The 26,494-nt window shown below is 37.5% G+C and overlaps 1 protein-coding gene across 1 annotated transcript; it reads right to left on the minus strand.

Annotated features, from left to right (window-relative positions):
- Positions 1 to 1,751: 1,751 nt before the first annotated feature.
- Positions 1,752 to 26,494, minus strand: LOC124263239 (cubilin-like). Its single transcript, XM_046697830.1, has 26 exons — positions 26,363 to 26,494; positions 25,384 to 25,489; positions 25,065 to 25,189; positions 24,509 to 24,658; positions 23,965 to 24,058; positions 22,909 to 23,039; positions 22,659 to 22,814; positions 19,515 to 19,599; positions 18,605 to 18,711; positions 18,200 to 18,349; positions 17,628 to 17,703; positions 15,648 to 15,778; positions 13,441 to 13,581; positions 13,100 to 13,187; positions 12,114 to 12,247; positions 11,362 to 11,511; positions 10,904 to 10,988; positions 9,868 to 9,989; positions 9,443 to 9,598; positions 8,834 to 8,924; positions 8,408 to 8,526; positions 8,109 to 8,273; positions 7,395 to 7,473; positions 6,946 to 7,076; positions 5,932 to 6,096; positions 1,752 to 2,583 (listed from the first exon to the last, which is right to left on the minus strand). The coding sequence occupies exons 1-26, from the start codon at positions 26,430 to 26,432 to the stop codon at positions 2,414 to 2,416; spliced, it is 3,177 nt and encodes a 1,058-aa protein (XP_046553786.1). The 5' UTR covers positions 26,433 to 26,494; the 3' UTR covers positions 1,752 to 2,413.

Raw genomic sequence — 26,494 nt, forward strand, 5'->3', positions numbered from 1 at the left:
GGCAATATAGTCCTATCTATAAATCTATAGCTCAGCAAAGTCCATGTCCAAGCTTTTGAATTGACTGGGATATAAAGTTATTGTTAAACTTACACACTACATGCATGTATTAACAGACTCTTAACACAGAAGAAAGCCAGTATTTTGTTTCGTGAAGAATAAGAATAAATTTGATTTTATGGTTTGAGACAAACCTTATCAGTACTCATGAAAGTTTTCGCAAGTGTACCCCTATGCATTGTTTTCCACCAATAACAGTGTGTGGGGTATTATGTATTATGTCTTAAGTATGTGTACATATCTGTGTGTTTATAATCATGCATATAGCACTGCGTTTCGTTTGGTTTGCATTAATAAGCACAACGTGGAGTCTTCAGTGGCTTTGTTTCTTATAACAATATTGACTATGATATTTCTCATGTGACAGTTGATCTCCTTGCCTCACATGATAAGCTCAGTATGCGTGTTGGTGTTGTCAAATATATTAGGTGCAAATATCAGTGGACCAGACAGTATCATCCTTGCACGCCCACTCGATGTTGAGAAGGCGATATAGACCGAGGTATAGAATTACAGATATTCACCTCTGATAACGACGGTAAGATAAGTTCAGCTGATCGAGTCAGTTGTGTATCTCTATATGGCATATACTATGAAGCACGCTCGGCACTGTACAATCATATTAACATATTGATCAGGGTTTGTGTCTTCCTCGATAATCTCCAGGGTATACGTTCCGATAAATCTCCACTATATCCTGGGTGCATCTACGGCTCGGCCTGATGATTTTATTACCTCCCTTTGCTGGCTCCGCATTCTCACAGTAGCCAATCAAATAAGCCGCCGTTACAACCGAGCTTACCAGTGTCGACAAAGATAGCGATCGCAGCTGCGAAAAGTTGTTCGCAGTGCGACTCAAACTTGCTGGGAAAACATACAGACAAATTGACAGGTCTGAAACCTTAAAAAAACATATGCAAGAGCTCATTGTACCTCTTTCAGAGAACCTCTGCAACAATATATTATTGTGTTGCCAAGTTTAATCGGTTAGAAAATGTAAAAAGCGAAAGTGAGTTGTGATTGGTACGCTCAACTTCCCAGCGGAAACACCTGATTGGATAAAAAAAACAACCAAGGGAGGTAATGAAATCATCGGCTCGAGCCGTAGATGCATCCAGGGTATAGTGGATATTTATCGGAACGTATACCCTAGAGATTATCGAGGATGGGTTTGTGTTTAACAGTGGATTTCAACTGTGCTTTTTCGGCTACGTCACTGCAACAAACGTGTTTAACGTTGTATACATATTGTGAGTTGTAGTTATCACATTCACATATGCGTGATATCCCTAGATAAGGCTACGGTTGTGACCAGGTCATTGCGTAACGAGTGCGAAAAGGCTACGACGATTGTAAGCTGATGGGTTGCATTTGTGAATGCGTTAGCTATCGTGGGACACCAAATATGATCTAGGGATATCTCAAGAATTGACGATTGTCTTATACCATGTCGTTCGTCACTAATGATAACACAGTGCATACAGTGTTATCAATTTTGTTGTTTTTGCAAACGTGCCTAATGATAACACAGTGCATACAGTGTTATCAATTTTGTTGTTTTTGCAAAACGTTCCTTAGCAGTACGTATTTCAGAATACTAGAGAGAGAGAGAGAGAGAGAGAGAGAGAGAGAGAGAGAGAGGGAGAGCGAGACACAGACACAGAGACAGAGTGAGTGACCACAAATCAATATAATGTACATAGACAGTTTATTCGATAACAAGGTCACAGGCCCATAATACAATGTTTGGTTGCATGATAAATGCATGTCAGTAAATCGAATAGGTTTCTGTAAGCTGATGGACTATCTATAAATATATGAAATACATCGGTGAAAGATTTGAGACTGGTTATTTGTGACATATCGTTCTACTTTTGAACAACGCTCACATACAAGCAATACATGTAATTGATCTACAGTAAAAGAGCTTCCACCTTCTATTCAATATTTACAAATTCGATCACTGTATAAGTCATGTTATAATCTACTACATGAGTCATGTACTATCTGTGAAGATTACAGTAAATATGTCTGGTTTCACATCCAATTACATACCAGCAGGTTTTAGCAATGTGTCTGTCATTTCCGGGCGAGTTGCACAAACGACAATCCAAGCCTTTATAACCATTTGATACCATCAGTCATCCACGGGATCGTGAAGAAAAGTTTAGTAAATACACCAGTAGGTGTGTTCATTTATGTTACTTGAAGTAGCAGTTGCAGGCGATCGTAACAACCTGAAATATTTTAACTCTAACAGCTCACGATACATATTTTGTTCAAATCATTAATTTGACTCTATTTCCTAATTCCAGGAAAATTGCTCTTTCCCTCATCCTTTATGCATTGTCATTTATTGATGCGTGTTCTTATAAAAGAAACGGTGAAGGTTTGTTCTGTGCGCTATGGTGTCACTCTGAAAGCATGATCCCCTCCGGACAACGTGGTAGCCGATAGCAACGATGACAAATACACCAGCAATAACACCAACAGCAATTCCAATGATGACGCCTTTAGGGGAGTCTGGAAGGACAATGTGTTATATATAGTGAAGGAAAAAATAAGGGATCACATGAAAGCACAAGTGTTCATTTATTTTTTCCAGGTTTCTTCACAAGCTAAGCGATACAAAGCTTGTGAAGAAACCTGGAAAAAAGATAGGAACATTTATGCTTTTATGTGATCCCTTATTTTTTCCCCTCAGTATATTACAATATTTGAACTTATAAACGGTACCGTAGCTAACAAATTCACTCTGCACAGTCACTGACCTGTAGCTGTTAATCACACATTATACATAATCACTGAAAATTTCAGGGATTATACATAATCCCTGGTTTTACATATTCACTGTAACATATATTTGTATATAATTCATAAATAAAGATAAACATTGAGTCAAAAGCAGTTGATATTTGATCATATTTGGTCCCGGAAACTAGTTCACAGGGAACAAAATAAGGTATTAAAGGGGATTTTCACACCCCAGGGATTTCTTCTACTGAAACAATAGGAGTTGGGTAGGTGGGAAGACCCCCAAGTTTTACAGTGTAAGTATGCTTTGTCAACAATTCTGTTTGTGTGGCACTCAAAACAGCGTCCTGTCTTTTCAATGAATGGAATGTCGTGGAGCACTGATCTGGAACAATTCCTCGGAATTTGTTGCTTTTCTTATTGTTTTATGCCTGTGGGTACCCGGATGCACTCCGAGACATTTTCTATGGTTTGTGACATCAGGGCGTGTCCTCACATTTATCAACAAAAAATTTAAAAAACAGTTTCGTCTTGGAATTAATTGGGAAATGTGGCCATCTTTGTACAAAGTAGACCCATCTAGTTTTCAGGGTAACAATTCGAACCATTTTAAAGTTTAATGGAATCTTTCAGTGATTAAAAAGAAACTTAAGAGAAAACGGAAGTAAATTTACATCCTTATAGGGTTTTATATGATATAACAAGCATTGTCACACCGTATCCCCGCCGCAAATTATTAAATCAGACTTACAAAGTAATCAAAGTGAACGTCATAGTTTAAAATGAAGTTAAATGTCATTGACAACAAAAATATGATATCTTGCTCTATAGTTGTTCAAACACACAAATATTTTCAAGACTCGTTTTGACATCTACATGAATGTCATGGTGTATGAAATATGCAAAAATGGTGATAAAGAAATTGCCTTGAAATGAAGATCAAGGTCACCAAACCTCACTGATGACTTTTCGCATAATGTTATGAACCTAGGTACCAAATACGAAAATAATAGTCAATGGTTCTTAAGATATTCCAATTCGTATAGGGGCGGTGGGGTAGCCTAGTGGTTAAAGCGTTGGCTCGTCACGCCGAAGACCCGGGTTCGATTCCCCACATGGGCACAATGTGTTAAGCCCATTTCTGGTGTCCCCTGCCGTGATATTGCTGGAATATTGCTAAAAGCGGCGTAAAACCAAACTCAGTCAGTCAGTCAGTCAGTCCAATTCGTATATGTACGGACGGACGGAGAATAATACTATTGAACCGTTTTCGCACTAAACGCGCGAAATCTTTTATTATGTTTTTTATGCACATTGGAAGTTCATTAAAACATAGTCTATCTGGTTTTTTTGTGTATTTGTAAATTAACTCAAGTCTGTATCATCTTGATATTTTACAAATTGCCTCAGCGAAACACATTTTACACATTCACTCCTACAACAAATGGCTTGTGAAAAAAGAGCCAAATGTTGTCTCACATCGAAGGACTTCCCAACGATAGCGTAAACGATGTGTGGAATGATTCTGTTTAATGCTACAACAAATAAATAAAAAATACAAACATCCCAAATTACAACCATGAACAAATATATCAGCTACCTTATATTCATCAATATCCGCACAAAGTAACATTATCCCACATATATCACAGCTAACCAAAACAAATTCCATGTCATGTGTCTTCAACTATCAAATATTGTAATATACCCATGTCAATAATGGTTGTCACCCCCTTCAATTTTTTTTAATTGGAGATGGGGTGGTGTGTGTGTGTGTGTGTGTGTGTGTGTGTGTGTGTGTGTGTGTGTGTGTGTGTGTGTGTGTGTGTGTGTGTGTGTGTGTGTGTGTGTGTGTGTGTGTGTGTGTGTGTGTGTGTGTGTGTGTGTGTGTGTGTGTGTGTGTGTGTGTGTGAGACAACCATTATTGGCATGAGTATATACCTGTTTCAGGATATTGAAATTCGTGATAATTCTTCAGCTGGTGAGGTAATTTGTTTCAGTTTTCTCACATTTGTCAGCCGAAAGAGCAGTCGTTTCAACTATTTTCTGTACGGTTCCATAGAGAAATCATTGAGTCAGACAACAATGGACAATCAGTCAACGTATTATCGGTTAATCCTTTGAACAAAAGACGTTGCTTTTACACAGGCACTTAACGACAGGTGTAAATAAACCTACACACATAATCACTATTTTTTTACAAAACAACATAACAGTGATTAATCAGTCAACGTATTATGGGTTAATACTTTTCTCTATTCTTTGGAACTCAAGTAGCGTTCACCAGCAAATCGTCTCATGGCAGGAACAATGTAATGCAAAGAGACATCGGAGGCAGTGTTAGACTGCCGGGTTGTCCTTTAAGACGATGAAGTGATTCATTTATGCACCAGGGCCCCGTTTCACAAAGCTATCGTAGCGCTTAGACTGTCGTAAGTCTTCGTTACAGTATAGGATCTACGGCAGTCGTAGCGCTGCGATGGCTTTGTGAAACGGGGCCCACGCTATATCCTGTTTATGTTTCTGCCGTTCAAATGTCTGTTTCATTTATGTCCTCATGTTAAGACCGCCTCCGTGGTGTAGTGGTAAGAGCGTCTGCCTAGAGAGCTGAAGGTCGCGGGTTCGATCCCCGACCGCGTCATACCAAAAGACGTTAAAATACTTGTTTGTCCCTGCCTGGCGCTCGGCATTAATGGGTACAACAAGGACTGGTCGGCTCGGAGTCAGTATAATGTGTCTGAGTGGGGTATTCATGCTTCACTGCGGCATGGTATCTCAGTGGGCTAGCACTATAAAACCAACTTCAGTCTGGGCTAGTACAAGCAGCCGCACATACACATACAAACGCATGCACGTCGTCATATGAGCGAAATATTCTCAAGCACGACGTTAGACCCAATTTCACCTCACCTCACCTCATGTTGACGTGAATCATATTTACACAAACATTCATGAATGCGTATCTACCAGTACAATAGTAGCGATTAAACCTCTGAACGGGTTTCAGCGTGGTTTAATAATAGCAGAATATCCCTGAGTTCAAAATAAACTCAAAATAGTAAACTACAGTTCAGGCATTAAAGCATTATGAAAAACTGGATTGTAAAAATACGATACCTTGGGGACTATAGATCCGTTTGATGGAAACGTTGAAGCCTGTATTGGGTGTGTCATAACTGGTATCAAACTTCAGGAAGAGGTACCTCCCGGTGCTGGATATGACATTATGAGCGTGACCTGCACCACACCATCGAGCTAAGGACGGACTGCTGGGATCATAGCCTTAAACACGGAGTTCTTCATTTATATTTCAGTTGTAGTGTATTCACAAATCAGAACAATATTAGGCTAGGTCTGCATCCTATGTACTACATAATATCAGTATCAATATATACATGGAGGTATAATAATGGTCATGTCATACTCCTTGTTACTTTGCAATAGTACGATTTCTCAACCACTTACTCCAGAGCGTCTCGGTTATTCAAATGGACATATACAGTGTAAATCTTAGGTCAAAACAGCTTCTCGGTTGGGTATTTTGGTTGGTTTGTTGTCCAAGGCCGCACTTAGCAATGTTCGAGAGATATGGTGATGGCCTGTAAATAATCGAGTCTGGATCCAGTGTTAAAAAATTATGAGCATCAATCTACGCAGTTGGGATACGATGACATGTGTCAACCAAGTCAGCGAACCTAACAAACCTTTCCTGTTATTCGAATTTTACGACACGCCTGAGTTGATGAAGATCAATTCTAACCCGGATTTGCACGGCTTATCAGTAGAAGTTTCTTGTTCCATTCATTAAATACCTCTTTGGAGATACAATAACTACGATAACTGTTACAGACTCAAATTAACCGTGTTGTCAAAAATATTTTTCTTAACATGCGAAGTCATTTCATAATTCAAAGTAAAAATGGGTGGATGAGTAGGCAGGTAAGTGGGTAGGTGGGTAGGTGAGTAGGTCTACAGTAGATGTTGGCGTTAATTGGTCAAAACCCAATAATTCTGGAATCGTCATCACCTAAGTTATAGTTAGTAATTAATGTCTGTATTTAAGTGTACATTCGGCAGTATCAGTTAATATCATTCACAATGTCACTTCGATTTTGCTTCTATATACAATACCATCAAATGCTTCAAGGTAGTTGGAATCGCATGAAGTTGACACCTTTGTAGTATTGAATGATATCACCGTCAGCTGGACAGCGATATGTGCAGCGCCGTCAGTGTCTAATCTCCATGAGCAGTGAGCATTTCTACAAGAACAGATAGCAAGATTTAACCATTACCTCGAATAAATCATTACAGAAGTGATTATTCTCAATTCAGTGAAGTGGATTACGTTATTCTTAAGGAATAACGCGACCTCACAGATGGAAGTGTAATAATCGTAAACCATAATAATCATTCTATATGATTCCATTGAACTACTTATACATGGGGTACACACACAGACACAGACACAGACACACACACACACACACACACACACACACACACACACCTTGGGTACTTAAACATTGTAATGAATACGTAATTCCATTAAAATGTACTTGTACACAGGGTACACATACCTTGGGTAGTTAAATGGATAGTTAGGAGATGTTATGTATGTTATTGTGTCCCAAGCCATCTGTTCCTGCAATGTACAGACTGAAACAGGCAAAATTACATGAACGTCATTTTTTGTGCGTTTTTTTCGGTTTCAGAAAAGTAACCAAAATCATCAATTTCATTTAAAAAGATACAATATGTTACATTGCCATTTCACTGTTTGTTGAAATTTATATTGGAGAGATATTAAAAATATTACATGTATATACATAAATATATTAAATATACATTTCATACTTGCTTATCTTCATTTATAAAACTAAAACTATTCATGATTATCATTTTTACTCTCGTCCACCAACCATAACTATATCTCTCTTACGAAAATCACGTTAACACGTCCCATGGTCCCTGGTATGGTGATCTACCTTCTGGTGTTGGCGATCTATAGCTTGTTTTTATATTGTATTGTCCAAATGCTGCTATCTGTTTTAACTCTCCATACTAGTTTTAGTTGTAATTGTGATATTCTAGTTGTTTTACTGTTCTTCGTCGACAGGTTTTTATAACGTACATATATTCCATTTCAATGTCAAATGTTCTCATTTTACTTTTTATTGTATAAAATTGTTTTCGTCACGATATGGCTGCGATATTGCCGATGTGACGTTAAATATTAACTCAATCACTCACTCACGTTAACACGTTAACCTATAAATAGAAGGTTTGCCTACTTTCAAAATCGCCGGCAAAAACTGATGCACTGAAACCGCTTTGGACATTATTTGGCTTCCGGCTTTGAAATGTGACAACCATTTCTTTTCCCGACGTAACGTGATCTTCTGAGAAGCCTAGATGTCCACAAAACTTCCCGATTAAACTGGGCTTGGACAAAGATCCTAAACAGAAAATATGTATCGTGTACATGTAATAAGTAAAGTCTGAATTCAAATAAAAAATGTATATGAAAGGTCGTTAGTTTTGGGATGAAATCTTACTAGCCAAGTGAATGAGCCATACCAGTCATACTCACCATCATGTACTGTGATGTATTCCTCTGTACAGGAAGGTGAAAATGTGAGGTCCACGCTATCAATGGAAATCTTCAGGTTCTGGTTGTTTGCCTCTATTACCCAGACACATTTCATGTCACTGAAAGTCATCGATACATTATTACGGTTACCATCTCCTATAGTATTGATGGTCAAAACAAGGACAGTCGAGTAAGGTTTGTTTTAATTCATTAAGAGTGAACAGAAATACTAGACTATACATGTATGTACAGGTATATAAAGTAGTATATTTTTTCACAGTACATAGAACTAGTATTGGATAACTTTATTCAATAAATAATAACTTTTCTATAAAACATTTAGCTTGCAACTCTTATACACACTATAACGTGAATACAAATTAATGACGTCTATGAAATAAATGTTGCACTATTCTAAACACTTACAAATAATAGTTGGAGAAGGATCCCGGCGGTTGTAAATTACAAAACGTTACTGTAGCATTCAACTGTATGTGTCCGCCACAATCATAAGGATCTGTAGAAAAGACAGCCATTCAACATTCAACAGAAAAACCTACGAATATTCAACACTTGTTGACATAGGTCAGTATTTTACAGCCATGCAGACAGTATTCTCGGTATTGTTGCTTATTAAAAATTGTATATACCACGTATTCGCAACGACGGAGTGAAAACATAATTCCTGTCCTTGGGTAACTTTCGCAGGAGATTGATGAAACATTGGTAATTTTTTCAAAATTCATCATCTCATATCTCATTATTGGTGTTTTGAAATTAACTTGCTTAAGATATTGTTTATGATTATGGAATGTGTACGTGACAATTATTGACAAACATTGTAATCTTTATCATCAATGATATCTCATTTTCAATGTTCTGAAAACTGCTCTCGTAATATTTCATTTGGCAGATACTTCTATTGATTATGGAAATAAATTTGATCAATTCTGGTTTTACTGATATATCTGTGAAAGATACTGAACTGTTCAAAACACATTTCACTAATTCGTTAGTGAAAACATGAAGACGTACCGTGAAATAACCCTGAGATATAATCGATTACGAATCCCTGTTTGACAGATCCTGGGCCAGTATGGAGAATTACCGACATTACATTCCCAGAACTTATGTAGGTTGGCTGCTTTTTACCGCAAAAGACGCCAATTTCTTTGGAATCCTCGTTTGCACCTACACATAAAAATCATGTGTATAATACATGTCTATTGTAAAAATTATACATTCATGACATGATTTGAGCAATTATGTATTATTTTCCAAAGATAAAAAAATATAAAACGACAATCACTTGAAAGCAACTAACCAATTCACACACTGAGGATACTCTCTTCATCCAGCAAGTAGTTGACCAGTATAAGTTAGCTGAGGAAGAATTCACCTTTTTGTGAAAATGTAGGTACAGAAAGACTACGTGAACTGATATTTAAGATTACACTCACCATCTCTAACACTCACATAACTGCCATTGCAGGTATTCCCGTCACCAATGGAAGATTTCCATACACTTATATGGATGCTGGTGTTTTGTGGGCTCCTTAAAATCCACACGCACTTCATGTTCCTGGAATGAGGTATGACAAGGAAATGACTGATTTCTCATGATTATTGTTTTTCTTTGTTTGGTATTTCAGATATTTTCCAGCTATATGGCGTCAGTTTATGACTAATGGAACCTGGCCCAGACAATCAAGTGACCGATATCATGAACATCATCTACATCATTGGGATACCATAACATGCACCAAGTCAGCAGCCCTCATCACCCGATCCCGTTAGTCGGCTCTTGCGACAAGCATGGGTTGCTGAAGGCAATATTCTAACCGTATCTGAACAGGTCGAATACTCATATAATGAACAGTATTATTCTCGAAGAATTAATGTCCTGAATAAAGATGACATATGCTATGATATGTAATGACTGTCAAGGTACTAAACAATAGCGTTTTGCATAATACTCCCTTATTCACTCTATGAGGAATTCTCAACAGGGTATACTTGTAGAAAATGAAAAACAGTTACGATGACAGTGTAAAGGTAGTGGGTATCTAGATGTATGGTTTAATCAAATAATAAATTAATATTTACTGTTTAAAGTTATTGTTTTAAATCAATAAGGAGTCATTTAAATAGTCGAGTCCTGCTCAAACAATCCAGTGATTGACAACATGACCATCAATCTAAGCAACATGGATTCGTATCGAATCGGGGAGGATAAACCATTTCAGCGAGGGGGATCCGATATGATAATATCTAAATTCTTAACAGTTCGCTTAGTTTCTCTTAGGCACCACTGCTATATGTCGAATGTTGTTTAAAACAAAGTTCAAATTCTTTCCTTTCAGATTATATTTTTAGCAGTGGGTTAAAGTGTTGAGTCGTCTCGCCGAGGACGGCTTCTCCAATGGATGCAGTATAGGAAGCCTGTTTCTGCTCATTCAAATCCGTTCTAGTTCATTTTATTTGATTTCTACTTGCCTACGGTAATTGGCAGGGTATCCAGGAGAGACCAGATACTGTTTACTGGAGTTGACGTTGACTTGACCGCCACATGGGAAAGGTTCTAGACGAATGATTTTGGACTATTAGCTTGGAACAGGAATCCACACGTTTTTTGTATAAACACAGAAACCACAAATGGTATATCAACAATACATCAAGAAAAGAAGACAGTGCAAATCGTTTACCTTCATTTTCAGCAAATCGCTCACCATATTACCTATATATTTTACAGAAGAGTCAGTAAAATGAGCAAAGTTAGACAAAAGAAGGCTAGATATTTGTACCATAATTTACGTTTATATTACAATTTACGTCAAGATTAATTACAATTTGGTGCAAGTATTACAATAACGTTTTATTACAATTATTTACGTCGTAACACTACTTTTGTCATTCGTTAAAGTCCTCATCTGGAGAACCATGCACATTTGTACCTCGTGTTTCTGTATATCTCAGTTTAAATCCTCTGCGTAAACGTTGATCACTTGTCACAAATCTGACAGTGAGAGAGGAACCAGAGCTCTGAACCTCAGGCTTCATATTTTCACACCAAATCTGTATAATTGCTGCTGTCTTGTCAGGACCTGTAAACATGACTGCAATTTTATTAAAATGCTTGGTTTAAAAGTTTACGAAAGGTGCAGGGAATGTTGTTTTACTCCGGACAAAGTACGGAGAACACCACTCATGGTTTTCTCATATTAAACCCATGTGTAGATACGAACAACAAACTCTCGAAGTACACCGCCCCACAAAATGATCTTTGTATCATTTGTTCAAATAAAGTGATGCTTGAAATATTCGAATAGGTGACTGTCAGTGTTTGTGTATTGGCAGCCGTAGAATGTTGTACAGAGATTACAAACTAAGCACAATATTTGGCTGCCGTACATAGCTAGAATGTTGTACAGAGATTACAAACTAAGCACAATTATATCCATCACTGTTAAGGAACCATAGAAACATAACTAGAAATGATTTCGGGACACGCATTGTACGAGGTAGTGACACAAGTCTTGTTTCAATGTTCTCTGTGGTAATTTTCTTGTGATTGTACAGTCATGATTACAGGTAGTCATGAATACAGGTGTAATTGATCTTCATATATACGAAGATCAATTATACCTGGTTATATAACCCAAGGTCAGGGCAAGAATTAGAGGCTTATAATGAATTTAATACTTTCCATCATACACATAGACCTTGTCGCCATAATCGCAGTCCCTGTATCCGTCCATATGGGAGTCTAAGACCTCTATATGGACCATCATGTCTGGATCGGATGATGTTAGGGTCCACTGGCAATCTACATGTAGATACCTACAACACAAAATGAAACGTCCCAGGCAACAATTTCACGTTGTAACAATGTTGTCACAATGTTATGCTTTCGTCCGTACAACGTCATTCTGTGGATTACCATTTACGTCGTCACAGCATTGTAACGAAACGTTTAAGTGACGTGATATTAACGTTGTTAGGAAGAATGGAAATTACGTTACTGTGACTTCAGTATATGTATGGTAATCACAAAGTATAATATGATAGGTAAATAATGCACTACGGTCTTGATTTCTGCATAAAGTACGAATAATTCGATGTCACTCTTGTTCTTACGATTTTTGGAAAAGAGACGTCGCATCAACGTTTCAGAAACGATGAAACGATTTGTGAGTGAGTGAGTTTACTTTTACGCAGCAATCAGCAATATTCAAGCTATATGGCGGCGGTTTGTATATAATCGAGTCTGAACCAGACAATCCAGTGATCAACAGCATGAGCATCGATCTGCGCAATTGGGAAACGATGACATGTGTCAATCAAGTCAGCGAGACTGACCACCCGATCGACAAGCATAGTTGCCTTTTATGGCAAGCATGGGTTGCTGAAGACCTATTCCACCCCGGATCTTCACGGGTCGATGATACGATTTGTAAAACATGTAGTCGATACTGTAACATTGTGAAATAACGTTATAAAATGACGTAATGAAAGTGTGAGTTAGCCTGGTCAATATTCAAGTCTGGGTGATTTCACCAGGAATCGCATCCAGGAATGTCTTGTCGCTGTTAATTCCTTACGTTTGCACAGCTTGCGTCTGGATATGGTCATTTGTACACTCAGTATAATTAGAAGTGATCTATGATTTTGTAAATAATTTGTTATACTTACCTATCATACGCCATTGGGTATTCTGGCGAGACAAGGTATCGATCTGACTGAACAGCATTGAGGTTCTGTGGTCCACAGCTTGGTGTAACTGGACAAATAGATATTTCTAATTTCTATTCTCCTAAAAATTCGATATTGCTTCTATTGCAAAACAGTATCAGTAAGTTGTATTTCTGGTTTTCAGGGATGAAAACACCATATAAAAGGGTTAAGTTATCACTCACTATGTTTCAACCACGGTGATCGTTTAGAATGTCTATAACATTTAAAATATGATTTTGAAGCATTACACACATGCATTTTAACTTCTTTAAATATCGACTTTTTGTTTCTATACTTACTATTTTGTTTAACTGCATTTAATTTCATCCGGAACCCTTTCTTTACAACAGCGTTGTTCGTTGTAAACATCACTTTCAGCACATTAGGAATGGTGAAGTTTGGTGTGGAGGTACTACAAAACGTCCCAACTTTGTCTATTGCTACACAAAACAATATATCATTAAGTTTTGCCCTTCAATACGTGGATTTTGAGCAGTACAAGATGTCAATATTTACCGCAAATATTGAACTTCGCAAAGGCATACCGTCACGAAATTCTTTAAATACTTAATCATAGATATCTCATATAATATAAATCATTAATTAAATACATGGTACCACATAAGTGTGGTAGGGACATATTTTGTATGTCTGAGTATCATGATTAGTTTGCGTTAATTACTTTTAAGTATTTTAAATAATCATTAATTCTCTATCTTCATTTCAGCTTCCAACATGACATGTGCAATGTAAATATATATATTCTAATACTTTGTTTAAGCTCACTACAGTGGCTGAAATGAAATACTTAATAATTCATGTATTTTAAACAAGCTTCTTGATTTCAGCTCATGTCAGCGCTGAAACAGTTCATATAGTTAATCGCTTAGTTTTACTAATAAAATTATAGTGTTTACCCAACCGTGACAACACCTTACGATTGGTCCATTCAAACCTGCATGCTTTTTCTATGCCTGAACACCTCGCACCCTCACACGTCATATCATCACCAGACACGACTGACAAAACTTGTGTGACAGACGAACTTGTAAGCAAAGCCGTCAACTAAATTCTCATCAGGCTAGTAAACTAACTATCTTAGATAACGTTTATGCATATCTAATGTAACATTAACTCAATAAGTTATCTTAAGCACATAACATATATAAATAAGGTAATTAATGCCGTCAGGGTAGTTAGCGTGTGTTGTAATCGGCCCGCGGGTAAACGCAAAGTTTCTGTTTTAAAGTGTAACATATCTTCCCTTTTAAACGTAAATAACATTAAATAACTATAAAGCGAGGCATTGGGAGTATGTTTTGTGTATGAATGTTGTCTAATTTTTATTATCTTATTTGCATAAATAATGGCAAAGTATCTCAGTCTAATGTTTATAGTGTATAAAATATATCTTTCCATGCTTATCATTATGTCTGTATGGACATGTACATGAATCGGTTTGGTTCCTATTTCCAGTACACATTAGGGTATGTATTGTGCTGTACAATACCGTTTATATCATGTATATATATATATACTCATGCCAATAATGGTTGTCACCCCTTCAATTATTTTAATTGGAGAGGGGTATGTGGGGGTTGGGGTGGGAGGGGTGACAACCGTTATTGGCATGAGTATATATATATATATATATATCATTCTAACATAAAGAATCATCGGTCCTTTATGTTAACCTTCTAATGTAAATATTGTATGCCATGCAGCGATTACCGCCGATATCATTTATGGATTTGTTTAAGTCGTGCCATGAGTTATCGCCCCTGGTCCTTGTAAAGTTCAACCCCTTAGAGATCATTATATTCCTGTAATGCTTTAATGCACAGATAACATTGTCGGCGCTCATGCATTCAAGCTCTATTAACATTTATAATGTTATTGTACTGAATATTTATAAATAGATGTAAATGTATGTTCTGTAAACATACTGAACACTGTTATTATATTGTTGCCACAATTTTTTCAGGTTTTATCGTGTACATTGAAATTTCAAGCCACTTGGAAATAAACTTACAACCCTGCATTCGCTTTGTAGAATTGTTCAGTCTCTCAACAGATTATACATGCTATACATGCTACTCCAAAATGCGATAACAAACCTTTACATTGCAATGAACAGATACATATCGCCATCAGCCATGCTAGTATATTAAAATTGTAAATTATGTTTAACTACACAATCGTCAACATCAATGGATAGGTTCAATACAATCAGGCATATATCCTACTAAAAGATTGATGAATGGACAATCTGAATAGGCAACTGTGCAAAGGTCTCTAAACTCCACCAATCCTGGGGATGAGAATTTCGTGTGGCCATATATTCGTATTCGTATGCTAGATTATTGTAGTGACATTTATGATATTAGATCTGTCAAGGCCCTACTTCTACCTGTGCAATGCGTCTAAAATTTTGTTAAAGCTAATATATGCCATGACATAGATAACATGCACATACATCTAAAAGCAACTTTAAAAAACCACTCACCGTATCTCCACACCTTTACTGCATCTTTACTGCAGGAAGGAGGTGAACCTTCAAGGTCGGAGTCAACAACTTCGAGAACAATGTCACTTGTGTCACTAGGTGTCCAAATGGTCCAAAAACAAGCAAGATCACTGCAATATTCACGAAGTAATATCAATCTGATCAACATTGTTGGGACATGACGACAAACAATCAACGACTGCATTCATTGGACCCTGTCAAGACAAAGTGACGGATGAGAACTACAAAAACGTCGCTTTGAGGACTTGGTCTGTCCCGGAACTCAACAACGGCGATTCATATTGCCGCTTTCGTTCTTTTCATTTATGTTTGATATGGTTGTAATCAAACTTTTTATGTGGCAAATTGTCAAACTTACGAACAATTACACCTTGTTATGGTGGACATTATCATAACGTGGTGTTGTATTGGAGTAATACAAAACAGTGACATGTCGAAACACATCCGTACCAACCTTATGATACGCGTTCATATGCCCCGCCTCTCCCTTAATTTCCGTTAATTGGATAGAATCATAGTACTTACTTGTAATACGGATTCGGATATCCGGGGGGAGTATATAAACATAGGTATATTATCCCGAAGCTCGTTTGTAAAGTTGCAGTGTTTTTCTGGAAAAAGACAAAATGTTCAAAGAAAAATTAGAAGGTAAGAATACATTTTCAGATTTGGAATTTGGAAAACGGTTTACAGTAATGAAAACGTACCTGGGACGGAGTAAAACAGTAGCTTGAATCCTCTGTATATTCCAGGAGAAGACACTTTTGAATTGAATTCAATTTTCAGCGTGTTTCTGGAACTCTGCACAATACTTCCAGTAGGCGCTATTCCGCAAAAGCGTCCAAGAAGAAGGTTCTCTGTCACGTAAAAACGTAGGTATAACAAAGAATATGAAAGTATGTCAAACAGACAGAAGATAACCAAACTCAAAGCTGATTTTAAGGAATAAAACATGTCAGTTTGTAAACTCCCATGCGTAAAAGCGGTATAATTTTCTATACCAAAACGTCGCTATTGTACATTACAGAAGTTGATCATCAATAAAGAAGTTGATCATCCATAAAGACTTGTCGTTCCTAGTTTGTAGTTATCGTACTAGGGATTGATCTGGCGTTGTATGTGTGTTCACTTGTGTCGTGAACATGATCTTACATATTCTTGGAAATAATGTTATGTTTGATACTGTAACAATTTTATTTGTTTTTAATTATAGTTTGTGGAATATCCCACTGTAGAGAAAACATATCACACCTTTCTTACGACAAAATGTTTCGTTTTTCTACCTGCCGATGCATTTTGTTCATTTTTTTGTTGCGAGTTTATCACCTCTCTGGGAAACAGGCCCTCGTGTCTTTGCGAGGATTAAGGGTTAAAAAATATTGTTTTTTAGATGACCCCCTGACTCGAAATGCTACACAGTACAATACATCATGACGGTCATTATAAGTTGTACTGTGAATCAATTCGAATCGGGGGTCAGCTTAAAAACAATATTTTTTAACCCTTAATCAAAGACACGAGGGCCTGTGGTATAGTGTGTAAATTCAGTTTCCCTAACAGTGATATTACTTGAACAGTCCGCGTAAAATCCATCGCCCCAACTCATTCTCTCATGAACAATCCAACACATCAGAAAAGAGCGTAACTTACCATTGGAAGAGTTCGAGTTGTATATTGTAATGGATCCGTTCTCACACATATCACTCTGCTCCATGTCAATGTCTGTCACCTTTAGTATCACTGTTTCAGTCTCAGATTCTGTATTGATGACCCATGAGCAGCTGAGCTGGATATTGGCGCTACGCAAATATTAGCATAAATCATATTCATGCTCCTATGAATCACATAGGGATGCAAAGATCACATACCGTTCTCGAAAACAAAGTGGTTACTAAAGCTTGGAACATATGTGTCTTGACACTAGACAGCTTTATTTTAGGTTTGCCCTATGCGTCATACCTGAAATAGTTTTGAGGGTATCCAGGAGATGTTAGATGGGTTAGTGTCCCGACCGACGTCAGTTGGCCACCGCATTCTTAAAAGAAATGTGAGAAATGAGACTTGCTACAATATCTTTGTACTATGTATAACCTGATTCTTATCACCCATTAAAGAAGGAAACGTGTAGTTTTATTCTTTTCTCCCAAGGATTCACAAGTGTATAAATGTCGACATTGACTTACATAATGATAAGAGACTGTATTGTGTATTGTAAGAGTGAGTGAGTCAGCAATAGTCCAGATATATGGGCGGGCTGTAAACAATCGAGTCTGGACCAGACAATCCAGTGATTAACAGCATGGGTATCGATGTGTATTGTAGGTTCCAGAAGGATGTGAGGTGAGGTTCCAGAAGGATGTGAGGTTCCAGAAGGAACCTAACATAGGCCTGTTTACAGACTGACTAGCTGGTACAGCTGGTACATTGCATGACCAATAGTTACCAATAGAAATACCTTCACTTTTCTATAGTCCTCCTTTCAAACGTATTTTGTTTTGTTACTAAACCTGCCAAATATTAAAACTACTTACGTGGGACTGCGTACACTTGTATATGGATCTTTGTCACTGTGAACGTATAGCCCTGCTCCATGTATATATACAGAGTCCTGCCACTACTCACTATAGACATCTTTTCATTCGGACATATTTCCGCCAGCAGTGGGTCGGAGCTGTCCTGTCCTGGAAAAACATATATGAAACGTTCTGATGTTAATGTTAGGGAAATTTTGGACATAGATAGACACGCGTAGCAAAAAGGAACGAAATCCGACGATAAAAAATCTGTTTCTTCTTTTGTGCATCAGGTGTACATGTGTGTGCGCGTGTGCGTGTGCGTGTAGGGTATTATATTTTCTGGGAATTCTATCCCAGGTGTTTTGTAATGTTAATTTAGTTACTCATTATTTATTCAAACATTTTACTGTAACAACATACCATCGTATATAGCTAATGTTGTAGTCGGGCATCCGGTGACGTTGTATGGGTTCATAACCTCCATCACGACATTATGTCCTTCTGCAGCCTGTAGTCTCCACCAGCAGCTGAAATATTTAGTAGCCACTGATATTCTATGTAGAAATTGTTATATTCCTCGGGAATTGACTGTTCTGGGCCAAGTAAGCGGCTGTACCTTGTGTCGTACACTAAATTATACGCTATAATGCCTCAACGCTCTGAGCATTAATTCACATAAATGCCTTTGTGTAAAGTGCATTTTGTTCAACAATGTATACAGTCATGTTCTTTTCGACAAAGCTATGTGATTTTTTCCCCATAGGATTTTCAGTGAATCTCCAAGAGCATATGAACGTTGGCCTTATGCTGATTGGCATATTTCTTGAAATAGACATTGTTTTCTCTGTTTTCGAAGATGTTTTCTAACAATGTGGCATCGTTTAATGATCATGACATCAATACCGATTTAATGTGACGACCTAATCTTGAGATCAGGAATTCAAAAACTCACGTTTCAACACTTTCTCAAAAACCGACTTTTCATAATACAAAGAGTAACCTACTCATAATTCGAAATAATAATAGTGTATGTTTGTTGTTTAACGTCCCACTCAGCACTATTCAAGCTCTATGACTGTCAATCATCGCCTCTGTACCGCATACTGATTGACAATGAGCATAAATCTCTGCCCTTGGAATTCATTTAATCCTTTCGTACGAATGGCTTGGGTTGATGAAGGCTGGTGGTTGTCCCAACTTGGGACAAATACTTGTAAGTCACTCGGAAAGGATATTAGTAGCTGCTCGCTTGATATTGAAATGTGTATTCCATTCCTGTCATAGAATCACTCCTTACATGTATATGTACATGTACAAACAGCAATATCACCTTTCGTTAGACTGGTCGAAATTTGGCATGAAGAGGTATTGAATGGCTTCAGTTGCGTTGATTTCCCAACTGCATGTACCAGCATCTGGAATACATAAGATACTAAATGTACACAGGCATGTATGTATTTTCAATGGAGATTGCACTGAGGACCTTCTCTTCACTTTCTCCACTTGGGAGAAATGTCTGTTCAATCAAATCAGTTAGAACAGGCTCTGGGGTTTTTTTTGCTTTTGTTTTTGTTAGTTTTTGTTGTTTTGTTTTAGGTTGTTGTTTTTAATAGGGGGTAGGTGAAGACGTAACTTTTAAAAATTAAATAGAACTGAGTAAGGCTTAGTTACGAAATATATATAGCAAAATTGAACTCCATATTCAAATACATATATGAATGCATAAACGCATGCATTCTCTTACCCTTCTGTTTAGAACAACAATATGTTAATTGCTGCATAACACCACACAGGAGCTCCAAACAAGACAATCAAGTTAGTGATGGACGAGAAATACATTCCAGTGATAGCGTTGTTTCTAGTTATGTTGAAACTAAAGCAACATGGTAATTGTGAATTGCATCTGCCGTGTACAAGTACAGGGATTCTGTTGTTTATACCAGCGGTGAAAGCGTTCGCTCGTCACGCCGAAGACCCGGGTTCCATTTTCCACATGGGTTCATTGTGTCAAGACCGTTTCTGGTGTCCCCCGCCGTGATAATGCTGGAATATTGCTAACAGCGGCGTAAAACCATACTCACTAACTCACTGTAGTTTATAATTAATGACGAAACGTTTAAGAGACATCAACGCAATATATCATTAAATGCACATTTTATCTGCTTAGCCGCTCCACTAATAGTGGGGGTAGTGTTTTTAAACAATATAAAAAATGTATTCTCACTGTTTCTGTTGAGATTCATTAGAAGTTCATAACAGTGTATATAAAAAAATAATCAGTTGTCTGGAAGTTATTTCCCAATTGCGCAAATCGATGCTCATGCTGTTGATCACTGGATTGTCTGGTCCAGACTCGATTATTTACAGACCGCCGCCATATAGCTGGAATATTGCTGAGTGCGGCGTGAAAGTAAACACACTCACCCACTCTGGAATTTATCTTTTAATGAAGGGACTGGTGTTATTTAAATGCTTTTGGAGTCATGTTTAATCAAAAATCTTCAGAAACAGGTATATACTAATCCTGCATGTTGTTACAACATGGACTAGTATATACCTGTTTCCGACAATGTAGATATTCAGGGGATATTTAGGATGGGTAACTGCATGTCTCCTAACCTATCTAACAGTACATCAAGACCACCAGTTGTGTGACCTGCCTCGGATGCTTGGCCATTGTCAGGTGAATATTATTATCACCGATATTACTGTTGAAACTACTGTTATTATATGCATCCTGGTGTTGCAGTTGTACCTCAGTCTGTTGTGTAAAGTCATTGTAATTACCTTGCAGTAAATTGTACTGAATTGTAGTGAGTGAATGTGTGTTGTTTTACGCCGCTCTTAACAAAATTCCAGCATCACAATGGGTGACATCGGAAATGGGTTTCACATATTGTACCTACGTGGAGAGTCGAATCCTCCGTCGCATTTAATACCACCCCCACCCCCGTACAGATATATAGACCGAGTCAATTTTGTAGACTTGTTAATTTACAACCCGTCATTGCGTCATTGTTGGTTTCTTGGGCGTCTATGTCTATTCATGAATATGTGAATCAACATCAGAACCATATTAATAACATGTTCAAGGGACATTTATGACCATGTTTTCTATGTACACCACACCATTAACAGTGCTCGATAACAAGTGACACAAGCTGTTCAGGACACATGCAAATAAATACACATCAAGGCCTACCTGTGAGGTAAACCAGTGTGGCGAGAAGAAGTCCTAAAATTGCCTTTTTCTGGAGCAGCATGTTGTCTCTGAATGTCTACCTGTATTAGTTGATAGACTTTCAAACCAAAGGAACATCGACAATGTCATGACATTTCCGTGTATCCAGTACTATTCCTGCTCATGTGTGTATTAACATAGCGTTGTATCCAATGGCTGGTTAAACAACATCCAGGTGAGCATATGACTGTCACAAATTTCACAATCTATTTACAGACCATAGTGACCTAAATGTTTTCAACTCCTGTCCGTTATCTTCAAGTTCACTCATGTTGGTTGTGCTGTAGGCCGTATGATAAGGTTTCAAAATGGTGTAAGTTACCTGCATGCATGTATGCATGCATGCATGTTTGTATGTATTTATGTATGCATGCATGCATGCATGCACGCTTGTGTATGTATGTTTGCATGTGTGTATGTAACAATCACATGTACCATTTACAGAAAGACTAATAAAACAATAAATGTCAAGGAATACATAGATTATTGTTCACAGACATAACAAGATTTGAATTATTACTAATAATTGTCCACAACAACAGCAAAGTCACACCATTCTTACCTGCGAGATGTAATCACAAGGACAAGCTTTTACTAAGCCTGCAAAAATGTCTGATTACACAGTTATTAAACATCCGAACAGCCTATTAATGATGAAAAACCCCTCGTTCATCAATTGTTTCATGTCTTTGCTGTCTAAGACTGCAAACATCACTGTTCCAGCTAAATGACGGTGATAAGCACACAAACCAGTCCAGTCAATTCAGTTGATGACATCAGGAGTATCCCAGCTGGGATGCGATATGATGTATGAACCAAATCTGACTACCTGAAAACGTGAACAGATTATAGGGTGTGTCCAAACATTCAATACGTACAGAATAATTTGTACCAAAAAACTACAACGCATATTCATCATTATGCAAGAACAAATGAACAAATAAGTATTGTGTCATCTACAACTACATGCATATCTATGTAAAATAACTTTGAAACAATAAAAACAAAATATGATTATTCAACGTATTAGGAAGAATGAACGGTGTGGTGTAAAGGATGGCATGAGGGGAGGAAGCAGTGAAAGATGTAGTAAAGTTAATAGAAATCACACATAAAAAGACTATTGTCAACACAGGTAAATATGTGTCACATGATATTGAAATATTGATTCGAATTGCTTATCTCATGAGCTCCAACAATAATTTCAACACAAGCAGTTATTGTGACACTTACAATCAAATAGACCCGAATCAAACTGCAGTCTGAAGCCTTGGTGTTCAATGCTTTTGTCCGAGTAGAAGCCTATCCGTACATAAGGCCCTGAGCTGATCAAGGTGGGAGTGTCTGATCCACAGAACCGACCCAGCTCACTGGAACACTCTGTTTGTCCTGAAAATAATATTATAAAATGAGTGGTAGGTTTCTAGATAATAACGCATATGAGACCAATGAAAGACAAGTCTTAGAGTATTAATTTGCATACCATCATGAACAGCCACAAAGTCGTGGCACTTAGTTGAAGATGTAGAAGTGGCTTCTAAACTAGTGTTGAGTACTTGGATCCGAATTCTTGAACCACCCATTGCTTGGAGAATCCAGACACATTCCATGTCGCTGCCAATTGAAGAAATAATATATACCCATGCTCCTAAGGAATGACTACATATAATATCCTTTCCATAACCCTACGAAACCGCTGCAACAACCAGAGGACATCGTACGCCTTTAGCCATATCAGAAGCATGTGTTTGTGAATTTCTGTTGTTGATATCAAGTGTACGTTTATCTTGAACACAACGGTGACACCCGTTACAATGACATGTAATTGGAAGTCAAGTTTTCTCTTTAGCAACACAGAATCAAATAAGGGGATTCCATCGGACCTGCAGGTCTTTGGTGTTGTAACCCAAAAACTGTTAAAGGAAGAGTCCGAGGCTTTTTGAAATCTTGACATAACAAGCATCACTAGTCACTATTTGTGAAATGTGGAGTGCTATTTAAGTTACGGTTCAAAAGATAAATAAGTGGAAGGTATTGTCTTTTCATCAATATTGAAAGATATCAAAACGACGACACACTTGATATATAAAGTTGAACGTCTGCGCCACAATAGCGTGTTCTGATTCAGCAAAATCGAGCAAACATTCGCTCTCGTATGCATAAAGAAACAGGGGCTCCATTCACGAAGCAACCTTTACTAAGGTTAACTTTAACTCCCAGGGTACTTTAGTGCTTTGTGAAAGGAGGGCCTGGTCAGTAACAGATATGGCCTCAGTGTCCCATCTCAAAATGTACATTTATCTATGAGAAATAAAACCATTTCTCAAATCAAACGCAATCTCTTCTGTAGAATTCAGAGTCATTGAATGAGTGAAAAGTCCTTGAAAAATAATCAAGAGGAAACTGAATTCGCATCTAGATACAATTCAAATATATAACCTTTGAAGTTCAGCACTAAACATATAGTTTTCTCAGTACATTTCAGATGAAGTTTGCTCTCATCGTCGCATTAAATATGATGACGATTTAATATTATTACCTTCGGTAACCATGAGGGTAACCCGGAGATACCAGTGTTTGGATTCGAGTTAGGAAGCTCATGACGTCAACATTCCCGCCGCAGGAGTCAATCTCTGAAATGATCAAATCAATCAGTGATTCAGTTCCCATCCTATGAATATCTATCGGGGTTTTTCTTTGCTGTGGCTGTGGAAAATTTACCGAATTATATGTACCTTAACTTAACTTCTTAAACAGTTGTGTCATTTACGTTTCAGTAATTTCGATATAATTAAGTTTTATTGATTCTTAAAACAATGGACACGTAGGGGCAGTCTTCCATGGATGATACGCCACACATGCGTCCAAGCTATCGGTGGTAAATTGCTAAAAGCAATGTTCACACACATAAAACTGTACTCACACACGCACGTACGAATTGCAGACAGACAGACAGACATTTTTATTCAGAATTTAAGGCCTCATGGCCCAGAGTACATCACAATAGCGATAATACATTGCATTGTATTTCGTAATCTATGTATATTTTAAAATGTTAAAATATTTCATAACGATGAACATACCATTGGTTTGGAAGAACTTGGCTTTGAATCCTCTGAAAGTTGCATACCAATCAGCATAAAACTGCACAGTCATAACGTGTCCACTGCTCTTGACCTCTGGTGTTTTTTCATTACACCATGTTGCCAGCAAGGGAGACTTAACAGAAGGACCTGGATGGAAGTGGACATGTATAAAGATGCTCGAATCTAGACGTGCTCGAATCTAGACGTGCTGGATACAAACTACGTGCAACTAGTATCTGACAGATTACTTGATAGACATTTCTTAAAGTTTGAAGGATGACAAGACGAAAAACACATTTACATTAACAACTTCTATATTTTACCGTTACAGCAACGTTTTGACATAGATCCCTAATCAAGAAGGGACAAATATCTACTTTGGCATGTGATAGCATGCAACACTCGTGTCAATGTATGTACGCAAAGAAACTAAAACTGCCGTTAAATTTGATAATTTTAGTGAATAATATTGTCAGATATACATGTTTATCTATGTAGTCAACGTACAGTCGTTGTATCTTATGACTTGATGCAATTGTTATAGGTATTGTACCATCGAAGGCTTTTCCAAAGTCGTGGTTACATGTCAGGCCATATTCGACTCCGTCATCTTCAACAATAAGCTGCACCTTCATATAATCCAGTTCTGCTTTTATTGTCCAGACACAAGAATCATTGCTGGAAGACAGAGGCAAGGATACAGCCATAAAACAGGGGAGGGTATTGAGTATCAACATCCATACTGAATGTAAACATTCCTCATCATTCAATGATCTTAGAGATGCTTTACATGCTCAGTAGACACATCGTTGCCGAAACAAGGCTATACTCACAAGAACACTACCAAGAATATAGATTAGTATGTGGCTTACTCTCTGTATCCGTTCGGATAGCCTGGGGTTTGCAAGTATTGCGGCTTGTCCGTCGCTGTAAGTGTAGTGTTTCCGCAAGTGTGAACACTGGTCGCATTCTCTGAAACTATGATTAATATAAAGCTATGTTTGAGTAGCTATGGCTATCCAACTACGAGATTAACATAATGTATTGTCAATGGCGAGTCAGGCTTATTGTAGATAAACTACAATCCTAAACGTGTGATAGAGTATTGTCTAGTATTTGGGGGAATTAAACATTTTAAAATTGATTGAATTGATTTTACACCCAAATTGTTTTCCCTTTCAGAAGAGTCAAGCAGCGAAAGAATGTATTTCATCAATACCCCAGAAGGTCATACTATATATTGCAGTTTGGGCATTTAAGGTTGAGATAGACGTTTGGGTTAAACATATTTTATTGTCCAAAAGACAACGGGACTAGGCACAAGTGCACCACTCATGGTCGCCTTCTCCTTAAATACAGTTGAACATGGTATGACATAATGGGGATGTACAATTTACAGTGGAAGCTTGACATTGAGGAAACATATGCAGTGTTGATATACATATATATACAGTGTTTTACAGGATATACACAGTGTTTTACAGGATATATACAGTGTCTTGGAATGTGGAAAATGTGCATAACATCTTTAACAATGTTAATGTAAGTACAAAAACATGATAATCGCATTTAGCGTTAACCGCTATATTGTGATATTGTTGGCGTCGCCATATCACGTGCCTTTGTTTATAAACATGACCTTGGCACGCGCAGCTGCAAACATTACGTCAATACATGACGTCATTAGTTTCTACGTCATCACACTACGCGACAGATAAAGGCGAGTTACCTCACTTCAATTCTGAAATGTAGGTACAAAAACATAATAATCAAGACTAACAAGTTTTAACCGACGACTTAGTGATAACAGTGCGATTGGGATATACTGATGAATTAAGACAATGTTCTTACCAGATAGCGAAACCAAAGCAGATACACAAATACACATCAGACTGATGCCAAGACTCAGAATGTTTTCCATGTTTAAATTCCCGAATGAGACGTATATGTAGCCGTGTAGGATATAGAAATGCCTTGATTGTA

Source organism: Haliotis rubra, unplaced genomic scaffold (assembly GCF_003918875.1).
Source record: "Haliotis rubra isolate DU_JTF1 unplaced genomic scaffold, ASM391887v1 Scf874, whole genome shotgun sequence".
NCBI classification, from domain to species: Eukaryota; Metazoa; Mollusca; class Gastropoda; order Lepetellida; family Haliotidae; genus Haliotis; species Haliotis rubra.

Excerpts from the sequence above, each read along its gene's own strand:
- LOC124263239 (XM_046697830.1), bottom strand. The coding sequence starts at position 26,432 with ATGGAAAACATTCTGAGTCTTGGCATCAGTCTGATGTGTATTTGTGTA. Across the intron at positions 25,190-25,383 it reads TATCCGAACGGATACAGAGA|CAATGATTCTTGTGTCTGGA; the intron begins GTAAGCCACATA and ends TCTGTCTTCCAG. Across the intron at positions 8,527-8,833 it reads TCCTTCTCCAACTATTATTT|TGACATGAAATGTGTCTGGG; the intron begins GTAAGTGTTTAG and ends GATGACTTTCAG.